This window comes from Arachis stenosperma, chromosome 9 (genome assembly GCF_014773155.1).
Source record: "Arachis stenosperma cultivar V10309 chromosome 9, arast.V10309.gnm1.PFL2, whole genome shotgun sequence".
Classification (NCBI taxonomy): Eukaryota; Viridiplantae; Streptophyta; class Magnoliopsida; order Fabales; family Fabaceae; genus Arachis; species Arachis stenosperma.
In genome coordinates, this window is record NC_080385.1 from 156,653,247 (window position 1) to 156,668,502 (window position 15,256).

The 15,256-nt window shown below is 35.9% G+C and overlaps 2 protein-coding genes across 2 annotated transcripts; both read left to right on the forward strand.

The window, feature by feature from the left end:
• The first annotated feature begins 3,796 nt into the window (after positions 1–3,796).
• Positions 3,797–6,679, forward strand: LOC130950614 (leucine-rich repeat extensin-like protein 5). Its single transcript, XM_057879167.1, has 2 exons — positions 3,797–5,278; positions 5,522–6,679. The coding sequence occupies exons 1-2, from the start codon at positions 3,942–3,944 to the stop codon at positions 6,375–6,377; spliced, it is 2,193 nt and encodes a 730-aa protein (XP_057735150.1). The 5' UTR covers positions 3,797–3,941; the 3' UTR covers positions 6,378–6,679.
• A 2,811-nt stretch (positions 6,680–9,490) lies between these two features.
• Positions 9,491–14,035, forward strand: LOC130950615 (uncharacterized). The gene is made up of 9 exons (XM_057879168.1): positions 9,491–10,046; positions 10,129–10,206; positions 10,828–11,634; positions 11,803–11,905; positions 12,096–12,196; positions 12,302–12,476; positions 12,867–13,037; positions 13,157–13,257; positions 13,531–14,035. Exons 1-9 carry the CDS (start codon positions 9,762–9,764, stop codon positions 13,585–13,587), a joined length of 1,878 nt encoding a protein of 625 aa, XP_057735151.1. The 5' UTR covers positions 9,491–9,761; the 3' UTR covers positions 13,588–14,035.
• The last annotated feature ends 1,221 nt before the right edge of the window (positions 14,036–15,256 follow it).

Genomic DNA, 15,256 nt, shown 5'->3' on the forward strand with positions numbered 1-15,256 from the left:
ACTATAACTCATCTCAAAATTCACAATTACCTATAACATATTCTCTTTTGTTTGAGACCCAGAAAAGTATCTTGTAGAGCACTGCTTTGTAACTATATATCCTCCCTGAACTGAACTCTTTTTTTATTTCCTATTTCTATAGACAAATCTTTGATAATTTTTTTTCTCACGTGTGACTCTTTAATTTGTAACTAACAAACATCCTTCTATGGCCTCCTTTGGTAGGTATGGGCTGACTAGAAAGTATTTCAGATAGATTCAAATTATTACATGAATACGCAATCTTCTTCTATAATGAATATTCATCTTTCGAAAATTGTCACTACCACTTAAACAAGAAAGCTGTATTCCATATAGAGAGGAAGGAAATAGAAAGGAAAGAAAGGAAAGGAAAAAAATTGAGTGGAATTTTATTTTCTTTAGATGTGTTTGGATGGAAGAAAAATAAGAAGGAAAGAAATGTTATAGAAAGACAATTTTACTCTTATATTATAATATATATTAAAAAAGTGAAGGAGTAGTATTAGAAGTAGAGAGAGAAAAATTAGTTTTCTCTCCATTTTCTTTCGAATGTTGAAGAGAAAAAAATTGATGGGCCCACCAGTTTTTTTCCATCCATTTTCTTTCCCTTCTAATTTTCTTCCTCAACCAAACAATGGAAAATAATCATTTTCCTTCCCATTTTTTTTCTCCCTTTTCTTTCCTTCCATTTTCCTCTCAAACAAACATAGCATAAAGGTATCATATTCTTCCTATCCTCCTTACTCCACAAGAATCTTTTCTGCAAGCATATCAACTTTTTCGCTATTGACTTTAGTATTTTGTACAAGTTGAAATAGTAAATAGACAAACTATTAAGAACAAACATAATAACAACCAACTTACCAGTTTTATTGAGGGTTTTTGTTTTGTATAGGCTCATCTTCTCTTCCAACTTGTTTATTACTGGTTTTCATATGTTGACAAGCCTTGAATTTACTTCCAGAGAAATACAAAGATATTTTAACTAGTAAGAATGCCTCGTTACACCTCAATAGAATGCAATGAAAGGTGAGATCTTTCAATGGATACCATCCAATTTTTTTTTCCACTAGAGAGGATCCACTCCCACATCTGTCGTGTCCAGTCCTACTCACAATTAACTGAAATCAAGTTAGAGTTATCAAAACTAATACTTAACTATGACATCATCTCAAAACACCGCAATAGCCTCTTATAATTTCTGAAAATCTCTTCTTTTGAAAGATATAATAGTATAATATCATCAACAAACTGAAAGTGTGATAATTTAATATTATCCTTACCAACCAACAGAAGAGAAATAGACTCGATTTTACTGTCTTCCCAATCTTCCTATTAAAAAAAGTATATATTTACATTTGTAGTTTTTAAAATATAAAAAAATACTTTTTAAATATAATTTATATTTATTAATATTAAAAATCTAATATAATTTTATATGTTAATAATATCTAAATTTATTTTTATATTTGTAAATATAATCTTTTAAATTTTAAAAACTATCTTATAAAATATAATTATTATTACTTTAAATTATTAAAAATTATTTTTAATTTAATTTACAAAATATAAATATTATAATTTTTAAAATTTATCTTTCAGAAACCATCTTTAATTCTAATGTATTTACAATTACAATTAAGAAGATGAATTTGTGTCCTCCAGGGTCCAATATTAAAGATAGAACACTATTTTTTTGTGTGTGACAGAAAACACAACGCATTGACTATTAACAATTTAAACATTAAACAATAAACAAATTAGTCATTTTTTCAAATTAAATCCAATAATTTATAAATAAATAGTGATTGATTGATCAATCCATCTTATAAATAATCCAAAGTTTTAAAAAATTGACATAAGTTAGTATAAGACAAGCGACCTTATTCAATTTAAGTTTTTAATACTAAAAAGATGGTACTAAGACAAATTTTATTATTAACATGACATTTTAACAAACCAGTAAAAAATTGATTAGCTATTTATCTATTAAGAACTAAAATAGTAAAACGTTTTGAAAATATACTTTTAGATACTAGATCAATATTTTAAAATAGAGTTATGCTATGTGTACACTAAAATCAGCCACTAAAGTTAATTATTAGTATAAAATACATGTTGAAATATAAATGCACATTGAAAATAAATTAAATCACACATGTATTTATATACAAATATATTAGTGGTTGATTTTAATGACTGATTTTAGTATATAAATAATATTTTTTAAAAAAATATTTTCAAATTAAGGTAAAATACTTTTCTAATTTTAGAGATTAAGTTGAACTTTTGTCAAATTTAAATAAAACTATCATGATTCGTTCTTCTACTATTTTGATTAAAAACCAAATTAAATGATATGAAGTCCTTTTAGAAATATTTAAACCTAAAACCAATTTTCATAAAACGTGTGTTGGATATCAATGATGATAATCAGAAGATCAAAACATGTTTGTTAATGATGGATTCCCCCCTTAATTATGCATTATTGTTACAATTACTGCAAATCCTAGTGTGTCTTCAGACACCAGGTGAAAACGATGGACGTAGCACATTATCAGTTGTCAGTCTTACTTTACAGCGCTACAATTTATGCGTGCTCCACGCGCCTTCTACATCCAATCCTATCTAGCGTTGAAGCGCGTGCAAAACTAATCTCTCACTCTAGCGTAGTCCATAGTACATAGTAACAGCATAACTACCCCTTTTAACTTGCGCAGTTACGCACTGTATGCTATTGCTACCCCTTAATTAATCAGTTTATCTTTATTTATTTTTTATTATATTTTCTTTATCTTTATTATCTCAAATCTTAAAATTAAAATGAAAAGTATAATATTATCATGGTTAGGTATCTTTTAAATTATTTTTTTAATCAATCTTCTGTTATATTAATTTAAAAAAATAAAACAAACATATCTAATAGATATAATATTTCTTTTCAAATTTTAAAAGATTAAAGTTTAATTTAGAAAAACAAGTACAATATACTAATATATTCCAAAATTTCTTAAAATTAATTTTTAAACTGAATTTTTGAATTTTAGTTTTTTAATCTGTATTTCAAAATTAAAAAATATTATATCTATTGAATATATTTATTTTAATTTTTTTAAAAAATTAATATAATAAAAAGTTAATTAAAGAAATCATTTAAGAAATACTTAGATGTACTGTTTTGCTTAAGCTTTTCAGTTTACGGCTAAATATCATATTCCCCTACTTTTATCCTAATTTAACCATTAATCCATAAGCTTCCAAACGTAAACGCGTACTCATTGTTGATACTAACAAAAAGCATAAAGCAATTCACTCATTTTCCTTTTTATTCAATCAAATTTCCCTCTAGAGAGAAGAAAATAGAGCAAAACCAAAGCGGATAATTAAAGTTAATAATGATCCATTAACTCTATTGGAAAAAGATTCACAAATTAGGGTGAAAGAGTAAAAAAGGTTAGTTGTATTTGCATGATTTTGGTTGTTTTTAAATTATTGCGGTAAAGGGAGGAAACACAAGTAACCAAAAACCCAACTGGGTCCAACCAGTAAACCAGCTGTCAAACTCGAACCCATCACACTGTTTCTCTTTTTCTAGTTGCCTTTTCCCACGGTATTCAATCCGCGACTCCGCTTTCCCCAAAATACCCTTTCAAATATTATCATATCTTTTTAGTTTTATTATCATATCATCTCTTTTTTTTTATTAGATAAGATAATATAATATCTTTAGTATTTAGATTAAATAACATAATTGCGTTAAGCAAGTATAAGAACATTAACGGCAAACAGAGAGAGCCCCTTTTCCACACACACTCTTTTGCGCTGCGAAGGAGGCAGCAGCGGCAACACCACCAACCAAACTTTTTCTTTTCGTCTTTTATTTTTTTTTATTTTATTTTTTTGCTTCCAAACACAAAACCATGGAGGCGCAACCTCCAACGCCACCACACACCGCACAGCCTCCGCCGTTGTCTTCGGTGGCGCCGCCGCCACAACAACCTCAGCAACCAGCGCCGCCACCGCCGTCACACCTGAACTACCCTGACTCGGTGGACTCGTCCCCCCGCTCTCGCAACACGGACTCATGGGACGAGCCCTTCCCGCCGGCATCATCGAAGCTCCGGCTTATGTGCAGCTATGGCGGCCACATCGTTCCCCGGCCTCACGACAAGTCGCTCTGCTATGTCGGCGGCGACACGCGAATCGTGGTGGTTGAGCGAACAACTTCACTCGCGGACCTGTCCACGCGCCTCTCAAAGACGTTCCTGAATGGAAGACCGTTCAGCCTCAAGTACCAGCTCCCGAACGAAGACCTGGATTCTTTGATTTCTGTTACCACCGACGAGGACCTCGACAACATGATCGACGAGTATGACCGAACCAACAACAACCCTTCCGTGAAACCCTCGCGAATTCGGCTCTTCCTTTTCCCAACAAAGCCTGAATCGGTTCAAAGTATTCCGCCCATTCTAGAAAGTTCCGCCAAGTCTGATGATTGGTTCCTCAACGCCCTAAACGGCTCTGGATTGCTCAACCGGGGTTTCTCTGACTCTGCCTCTGTGAATTGCCTTTTGGGTCTCGACGACGATGCTTCGGGGAATAATGTTGACCATAGCTCAAGGGACCCTGTCGAGGCTTCTTCTCAGCCTGGATCTTTTGGAAACGGCAAGAATCCCAAACAGGAGGTTCATTCTGTTCCCGATTCGCCTATGCTGGAGACTACTTCTTCGTTTGGCTCTACTTCTTCATCGCCGTCGCTGGCCAATTTGCCGCCGATTAGGGTTCATGTGGAAGATGGCAGCGGTGGCGGCGGGGTTAGGATGGTGCAGGATCACAAGGTTTTGGGAATTGAGGAGCAGTTTGCGCAGATGGGTGTGAATGTTGCCGGTGGATTGGGGCAGAAGCAAGACGAGGGGCTGGTGGTGCTTTCTTCGCCTCCGCCTCCGCCTGTGCCGGTCACTCTATCTGCCGCTGGGGTGGGTGTGCCTGTTAGCTCAGCGCTGGTGGCTGGGGAGTACCAGAACCGGGTTTTCTCCGATGATGAGAGATCGGATCATAGCGTTCCTGTGGGTTACAGAAAACCACCGACACCTCAGCCACAGTTGCAGCAACAACCACAGCTTCAGCCTCAGCCTCAGTCTCAGCCGCAGCAAACACAGTCACAGTCACAACCTCAACATCAACAGGTTTTACAGCCTCAATTTCAACCCAAGTCAACTGGCGTCGTTGATTTGCCTTCTCCAGATTCAGTTTCAAGGTATTCTCAGTTTCATCCTTCTCTTTGTTATTCATTATATGCATGTCGTTTTGGGTATGTGAATTCGCAATTGGATCATTCATTAATTGTTTCATTCATCTGGATGGTTTGTGAATTGTCCTTTGGTATCACTGCGTCTTATTTTTATGATTTGGATTTGGATTATTGTAATTCTGGAATGCTGGATTGGTTTGGTACTGTCTGAATTAGGGTCTTGTTGGTGCTTTTGTTTTGATCCTGCAGTGATAGTAGTCTTTCAAATGCAATCTCTCGGCAAAAAGCTGTGATCTATCAAGACCAAGTTCAGATTCAGCCTGGGACTACAAGGGTTCCTAGTAACCCGGTTGATCCAAAACTAAACGTGTCCGATCCTCATGGACGGATCCAGATGCAGCAGCTTGTACAGGACCCAGGATACTTGTTGCAACAGCAATTTGAACAACAGCCGCCGCCACAGCAGCCTCAACAGCAACAACAGCAGCAGTTCATTCATGGTACTCATTTCATTCACCATGCTCCTCCTGGGGCCGTGCCGATTTCCGCCTACTATCCAGTATATCCTTCCCAGCAACAGTCCCACCCCCAGGTTTACTACGTTCCTGCGAGACAGCCCCCGGCTTACAACATGCCTGTTCAGCAGCCTAACATGGCTGAATCCGCCTCAAACATTCCTTCCAGCCGTCCCCAGACTCCGCCAAATCCCACCACATTGGTTCCACCTTCTGCAGCTTACAACCCCATGAGAAATGCTCCCATGGCCAAGACTGAAATGACGGCAGCTGCATACAGAGCTGTGAGTGCGGGTACCCCTCAATTGGTTCAAGTTCCTACCAGTCAGCATCAGCAACAGTATGTTGCTTACTCCCAGATTCACCACCCTTCTCAGTCTATTGCTCAAAATTCTGCTCCCCCTCCTAATTATGCTTTTGATTATGCGGATCCGGCACATGCTCAGATATACTACTCTCAACCTCTGGCACCCTCAATGCCTTCTCAGTACCAGACCATGACAGCCGCTGCCATGGTAATGCCGGACGGTTCCACTCAGCAACCCTCGGACAACATGAAGCAACAGATAAGAACTTCACAGCCATTATAAACTTGTCATTAAAACAAAAGTGAAACAATTTTGAAGAAAACCGGTTTGGTTTGCCCTTTTTAAGTTTTATATATGTAGTTCCAGTCGGTCAGTCATGTTTGGTGCATGTTTGTGGTTATCTATTTGCATAGAAAAATAAGAAAAGAAACTGTGATAATCTTCTTCTCATCCCTGTAAAAGGAAATTGGTCCAAGGTTTATACTGTAAAAGTTCAAGTCTCTAAAACATTTTATTGTGAAGGTCATATATCAATTCCTGAAATGATTGTCATATATAAATATATTTTGCCATTGTTTTCTTTTCTTTCTTTGGTATGTGATTTATTTTTTCATGGAAAATTTGATTGATTGTGGCCATTTCGGTTGTTGGACTATGATTTTGTCGTTCTTCTGCTATATCCATCTTCGCCTAGAAGGACCACAACTACGCACTTTTACATAGAAAAATGAATTTTTTAATCACACGTTTATGTGGCCCTTTCATCCTTCTTGCTCGTTTTCTATGGAAAATCATGTTTTCAGTTTGCTGCGCATGACCAAACAAAAATGTGCAGCCAAGTTTGAGTGTGTTTTTTAAGATTTTCTGTTTGAACAAAGCTTTTAAAAAATGAAAAATTACTTTTAAATATTTTAGATTAATTGGATAAAGTTCTTAATAAATTTTTAACTTAGAAAAGAGTCAATTCATACTTTCTTTTTTTTCCTGAAGCAAGTAAAAATTGTTTTTAAAGTAACTTAGAAATATAAAGAAAATTTTTTGTAACTAAAGGAATATGCAAATGTTCTTGTTCATCATAGAAGTAATATAAAAAAGGAAATTTAGGCGATCACACTCTCAAAGATCATAATTCATAACCCCGCTTTTGTAATTATCTCTCTGGCTTAATGAATGGCATACTTTTCATGCTTCACATTATGCAAGAACGCTATCATATATCTCGTGCATTATTGAGACTGAAAACAACGTGTTGTGGCACCGCAATTCAAGTTCTATTCGATGCATAGGAGAATCAGCTCATGTCACACAACCGTATGATAATATTAAAGCAAAGATTGGAAAATTTTGACGTATAGTGAACTTTAAGATTCACAAATCCAACCATCATAACAGGGAGTGCACGTTGCTGCATACGTTGTTTTTACTCGATTTCACGTGGCCCCTGTGGCAAAGTACAGCTGATTCGATGCTTTATTGTATTTTAGAATGCACTAATTACTAGTTAGTGATTAATTAAAAATTAACTAACAGTACGAGGTTTAAATGTTATTACTTAGGTTTGCGTAACGCATCTAGTACTAGCTTATGATAACAATAGATTAATGCTAGTTAAATCTGAATAATTGTATAACAATTTAGCTACTGCTTAAGTGAAAATTAAATGCTGACATAAGTGGTTGATGCTGACTGGTTAATGCATGGTTTCTGAGTCATAATATGATTATTGAAGATTATCATGGACAACAAAATTGAAAGAAGAAGCACCGAAGCAGTTGTCAAAAGAGTTCATGGTCCCTACACCCTACTCCTTACCCGTTTTAATGTCAACGGAGTTCATGGGTCCTCAGTATTCCATAAAATGCTTGGGATACAATGAAGCATATAATTGGTCTCTATTCAATGTTCAAGGTCAAAATAACGGCAGGGGTCAGGGAGTAGATACTAGAGAGGAGTGTGAATGTGTGATTCCCACTACTCTCCTCTACTCCATCCAACTTGCCTTGCCTTGCAAACCCGAATTCCATGAGATAATTGTAGGTTCAAAGGACATAATTCCATAACGATAAGAGTCACTTCTCTTGTCAAACCATTTTATTCTTCTATCATTTCATGGATTGGTGGACTGCCAACACTTAAAAAATTGAGTAGGCCACCAAATAATGGCCAGCCCACTAAGGGGCCCACTTCAAGCTCCCAACTTTAAAAATCCTATCTGCTTTCAGTTTTAGACGCTCTAACCCCACCAAAAAACTAAGAAGAATCGTTGTGTAATTATATAATGAGCGAACCCCGTTGACATATTCGAGTGTGTGTAAAGCATTTGCAGATATTCGAACATATAAAATTTGGCCATTTGGAAAAGGAAGAATAAAACTCGATATTTATCTTTTCATAACAACCGTGTAATCAATAATAGATGTGAGAGAAAGTAGATCCTGTGGGCTGTGGCCCTCATCGCTGAAATTTCTTTCAACAATCTCTACCACAGTTGAAGATTGGACTTGCCATGCATAAAACAACCATGAAACTTCACACACGGAGAGAGACGAGTGCGAAAGCTTTCAGTTTTGATTTTGGTTTTTCAGCCTTGCTTCCTTCGCAGATGGTGACTCAATGGGCTTTTAAGCCCATAAAATAACCATGGCCCATTTTGTAAATATTAAGGCCTCATTGTAAAGTTCAATGAAAATGCAATAGCACTCGGCATTCGATCCAATAAAAAGTCCTAAGTTGAATTAAGAAAGAAAGAACAACGAAGAGAAAATTAAAGGCAAAAAATAAAAGGTCAGTATGGAATTATGGATTCATTCAATGACCATAGGAAAGATGATAGATTAGAATTCAGGAGCAATGTTGCTTTCTTAATATGAATATAGGAGTATTGTGCAGACTCTTGAAGACTTCAGCTAAAGAAACAATTAATTACTTAATTTCATTTCAAATTTCGAGCATATTATTATTATTATTATTATTATTATTATTATTATTATTATTATTAATTTATATTAAATTTAGTCCTATCCTGAATGGATTGGTAATGCCGTAATGGTTATCTGCTAGGCTGTGACAGGTAGGACTACTCAATCCACTATACAAGGTAACCTCACAAGGCTTATTACTCATTTTTCATATTTAAATAAGATTTTAATATTATTTTAAATAATTATAAATATCATCACATCGAAATCATGAGAGGATATCGACTATCAAGTTAACGAATTTTGATCAATCATGAATCAAATTTAAGTAATTCTTGAGTTAAATATATGAATCTATGGTAACTGGTAAATAACAACTTATTACAACAATAATTGGTTTGGCATTTTTTTTATTGGTTAAAATGTCTTTAAGTAATTGGATTTGTTCCGTAAAACTTGTAACTTGATCGCGTTATGGGTCCTAGTGGAAATGGATAACAGTGATGCTAGTGTGTCAGGCTTTCGCGACAGAAATGTTGAATACGAAAACCGCCTGAAACTCGTGGGAAAAAGAAAAGTGTTAAGGGTGCGCATACCACCATCCGCCGCTACATAATTTGCAAAATTTGACCGTCGCAATCGATATTTGAAAATCACACAAACAAAACAAAAAACAAGAAACACCAGAAGGAAGTAAGGAATCAAATCCAGAAGCAACGACGCTCTTCATTCTTTGTTTTTTCCGGAAATGGCAACCATCCAATCCGATATACTCTCTGCTTTCTGCAAAGCCTCTTCCACTTTCCGTTCCGTCCCACGCTCCATCGTCTTCTGCTGCCTCATATCTTCGCCGCATAGGCCGTCCTTCCGCCTCAGGGCTTTTACCAACGGCGGCGCCGGTGAATCATCTTCTCCTGCCGCCGTGAAGCTTCCTGAGAAGCCTTCCATTTGCACCGCCGACGAGCTTCACTATGTGTCCGTGTCCAATTCCGATTGGAGGCTGGCACTGTGGCGGTACCACCCTTCTCCTCAGGTACGTCACTCGATGCCTCTTAAATCGAGCTATGAATATAATGATTTCATTTCCTGGGAAATGAAATTGAATTTTGATGCAGGCACCTCGAAGGAATCACCCTCTGTTACTGTTGTCTGGAGTTGGCACTAACGCCATTGGATATGACCTTTCTCCTGGGGTACTTTCCTCTTATCATTTGTTTATTTATTACATATTTTTCTTATATTCTAATTTAATCTTAAATTTTCTAGCTTTCCTCCTCTTTTTATGTGTATGCATTACTACTATGCTTGTAGTCATTGTTGTGTGATCTTCTTGCGCTGGTAAACTTGCCAAGTGCTAAATTGTGGAGGTTAGTTAGAATTAGAATTTAGAACCATGATTGATTTTTGATGTCCGTAATTTGTTGATTGGATGATTGATAAAAGCAAGACTGACACGTGTGATGGATCAAATCAATCACATCTCTGAGTTCATGTTATGAATGTGACCCTAAGCATTAGAATGAGATCCTACAGCATCATAACAATGTTTATGTTTGTAGGAACAGGAAGTTTGGTAGCAAAATTCTGGATGCATCTTCCATATTTCTCTGGTTGAAGTTGCATTTTTCCCTTCATATTACTATGTTTCACTTATTAAATTAACATGCTTTTGAGTTTTGAGTAATCAATGTTGCTGTCTGCCTAACGATAGGTTGTCACTTGAATTTTCTTTGCTCTATACATGTATTCTTTCTGGTTTATGTATGCATGTACTATGTTGGACTCCCCCCACTAACACATGATATATACTGCAGTCATCATTTGCACGCTACATGTCTGGTCAGGGTTTTGAAACCTGGATCCTTGAATTACGAGGAGCTGGTTTGAGTGTCAATGGTTCAAATTCCAAAGATATTCAAAAGTCTTCCCAAGCAATATCTGACAGGATGGAAGCTACTTCAGAAAGTGCATCTAACTCGAATGGAGTTGTGGCCTCAGAAAAAGAGTTGAATAACATTCTAGATGCAATATCTGACAAGATGGAATCTGCTTCAAAGAGTGCATCGAAGTCAAATGGTGCTGTGGCTTCAGAAAAAGAATTGAATAACAATTCAGAAGCAATATCTGAATCTGACACTTCTTCCTCCCTGGAAGTAGAAACTGGCAATGGTGCAGTCAGTGAAGAACTTACTAGGTTAGCTACTGTTTGGGATGAATCAAAATTGGTTGCAAGGTTGACAGAGACTTTTATGCGTTTGTCTGAAAGAGTATCTGGGTTTCTTAGTGATAACCAATCTAAGATAATGTCTACCAAATTACTTGATCAAATATCAAAACTTTTGGTTGATTCTCCATTATATGAACGATTCAATGAGATAAGAGGAAAGCTTTCAGCTTTGTTGGAAACAGGGCAAAACTCTGGTATTACTAATCAAATAACTGATCTGAGTCAAAAGCTAGTTAAAATTATTGAGGAAAGCCAGCTCTCTGTTTCTCCCCCGTTATTTGATCTACAAGCACGCTTTACTTCTACCATAGAAGATTTTCAAAGGCAACTTGACTTGATGGTGAAGTATGATTGGGACTTCGATCATTACTTGGAAGAAGATGTTCCTGCTGCGGTGAGGTGACTTCTTATCATGCTTGAAAGCTGTATATTGATCGCTCATGTTTATTGTGTTGACAATTATTAACAATGATATCTTTGCAATCACTTTCTTCTGCCTAGTATTTGCAAGGAACTTTCTCTGGTTGTACATCCTTATGTGATTTTTTTCAAACCAATACAGATAGAATACATAATGAATGAAAGCAAGCCAAAAGATGGTAAATTGCTTGCAATTGGACACTCCATGGGTGGTATCTTGCTGTACTCGATGCTGTCACGGTTTGGTAAGTTGTCTGGTCTTTGGTAGTACGAATTGAGCATTAACTTTTACCTTTCCTTTGTTAACATATTCTTTGTTTATGTATGGCTGTCAAGTTATCTGTATCCCAATGCTGGGTTGATTGGGAATACCTTCATTCAGTTTCTTATTAGATATCAAATTGGTTATTAGCATGTTTTATCATTTCATTCTAGCTTGTGAAGAAAAAGAATCCAGATTAGCTGCAGTGGTTACACTTGCATCATCTTTAGACTACACGTCATCCAAATCAACTCTAAAGTTGCTCTTACCCCTTGTAAGTGGATGGTTTTGCTGTTTCTGTTTATCTCTGTACATAGATGTACTGGTTAACTTTGCATAATTACTGATACAGTACTGAATTTGGTCACTTATCAAACAGGCAGATCCTGCACAGGCTCTGAATGTCCCTGTTGTTCCCTTGGGAGCAATGCTGGCTGCAGCTTATCCTCTCTCATCTCGTCCACCATATGTGTTGTCATGGTTAAATACTTTGATTTCTGCTGAGGACATGATGGATGCAGATTTGTTAAAAAGGCTGGTCTTAAATAACTTCTGTAAGTGCTTCTACTCGTCCACCAAATAGCCTAATTTGTTAGGAGGGTCGGTTATTGAGATGGTATTAAAGGCTCTGATTTTAAAGTTCAACCCTTGTTGCTATATTTTCCATAATTAAGTTGAATTTTACTGCAAGGTAAAATGGGCTAGCGCTCCATGTGGTTTCATATTTGGCTTGTAATGCCATGAACTGCTATATGTTCTTTGTGGATGTAGCTGCTATATGCAAGTCAGATATATAGATCAGAACCTTATTGGTCTGGAATAGGTTTGGTACATGTTGTATACAAAAAGGGTGTATTCTTGAGTTAAGGAAAATAGGAAATTATTATTGACTTGTCAATAGACCAATGTAACTGACTGTTGTATGATATAATTGCAACTGGTAGGTACTATACCAGCAAAACTTATCTTGCAACTCACAACAGCATTTAGAGAGCGTGGGTTATGTAACAGGAATGGGACCTTTTTCTACAAGGATCATATACACAAAAGCAATGTCCCTATCTTAGCTATTGCTGGAGACCGAGATATGATTTGCCCACCTGAAGCTGTGGAAGGTAAACATTATATTTATAAATGCCTATTTATTTGCCCCTAGTTTAAACAAGTGAAGGTACTTCTTTTGTTTGTTTGTTTTGTTTTGTTTTTTAATTTTTTTTAATTTTTTAATTGTTAGAAACTGTTAAGCTGATTCCTGATCACCTGGTTACCTATAAACTTTTTGGCGAGCCTGAAGGTCCACATTATGCTCATTATGACTTGGTTGGAGGAAGAATGGTATGAACCTACCCCGTTTGGTTGTTATTGTTAATTATATTTTAGATACTAGAGATTTTTTTTTTCCAAAAAAAGACAATAACATAGTCAAAGCGCAATTTATTTGCCTAACCTGGTTACTGGCAGTAGAAGTGCATTACCACAAACCATACAATGTTAGGAGGTTGAAATCTAGAGTCACCCTTGTTTTGTGTGTGTGTATTCATATTCTCTTTCTTGTTTTCTGCTGCTAAAATTTTTGTGATGTTTATTCTATTCATATTTTGAACGCAGGCAGTGGAGCAGGTTTATCCATGCATAATTGAATTTCTGAGTAGTCACGACAAGTGATTTACACCATCAATTTCATCAAATGCATTGTTCTTTGACCATGCTTGATTACTAAATCCCAAAGAGGCATAGTATATCTTTTCTCATGTGCCTTTTGCACATCCATTTGGAGCTTATGCTTACACATGTGGGTGTGGATGTTACTCGCAGCATCACTATGTATATGTTACCGTACATAGTCTATACAAGAAAGTTGAGAGTTTAAGTTTATAGATCCTTTTGTGCATTGAAGTTTTCCAAGGGTAGAGTGATAGGAATTATATACTTTTAAGATGAATCTGTAAGAACATAGTATTTGCTTGCGGCATAATCCCTGATATCTGAAGTGCTGTAAGAGTTGTGTAAATACCATGCCCTGCTCAAGTTTGAAGTTTCTTCAATGAATTTGGACCAAGCCAACTGGTCAGGTTTTGATAAGACTCACTTATCGATGTAATTCTTTTCCTTTTCGAATAATAAAAAAAAGAAAATGTTTTATTTGTTCACTTATTATTTTGTTTTTAACAGAAAGATAAAAATTAAAAAATGAGTAAACTAGTGCCTGCCTCTAATTATATAATTACTGTTGATTGGTTGATAACAAATAATAAATGATGCTCGTAGACATATCAACCATCAAGAAGAAAGAGTATATTGTAACTACATCCACAGTTTCTTTTAGCCGAAAAACATATTAAACTTATTGTTAAATTTTTTTACCGAAGATATAGACTTAAATCATAACATTTAGATATACAAAACATAACTCTAGATGTGGCTTTTAACTGCATAACTCGTAAGCACCATCAAAATCAGTGTTATAATAGAAGAAAATTACATGGTTACATCTCCTATAAATCCAGCTTGCATGAAGGAGGAAACAGAAAAGTGCCTAAATGTTGGGTTATGAATGAACGGTGATTGATACCACCAACTATTAGGTAGTAGTGCATAGTTTGTTCTATAATTCTTAAGACACCCTTTGCCAAAGAGGTGTTTCTTGAAAGCTGAAGTAGTAGACACATTGTCGTCATTAGGAGCAAAAGTCAATAGCAATAGAATGAAAAAGCAAATACAATCCGTAATCAACACCTCTCAATTATCCTATTCATCAGCCACATTTGTGTACACTGACCACTGTTCTTGATCCTGACATCTTCAACAATAATCTAAATCAATCATAGGTTGTACCTAGAATTTTGAAGTTCAAGATTAGTAACAGTCTGTCATACAATGAGTTCATGAATATATCCTATCCTGCCGAGACCCCTCCAGCATAGCTATCAAGATCCTGGCCGCCGGTAGAGGCCAGCAGGAACTCTCCTTCGGCATTGCCATCAGGGAATGAGCCTGAACTAACTATATTATTTCTCAAATCTATCATCATGTACAACAAGTTCATTGCTTTACTATCATTGGTGTTGTCCTAATTCAACTTAATCTACTATAAATTTGTAATTAAGTATCATTAATAACCCAACATTCTTCCATTGCAATTGTGTATCTAATAAAAAGTAAGAAAAATGGAATGTAGCCAAAAACAGGGCGGTGTGGGATGTCGGTGTTTCAACCACATAGTTGTTCCCTTGAAAAGTGGCAGCCCTGCCATAACTGAAAACAAATATTCAAATGTGAGCTTTAAGACTATACCTATTTTCACTATGTATTTTAAGGTGCTTCGGTTGTTCTT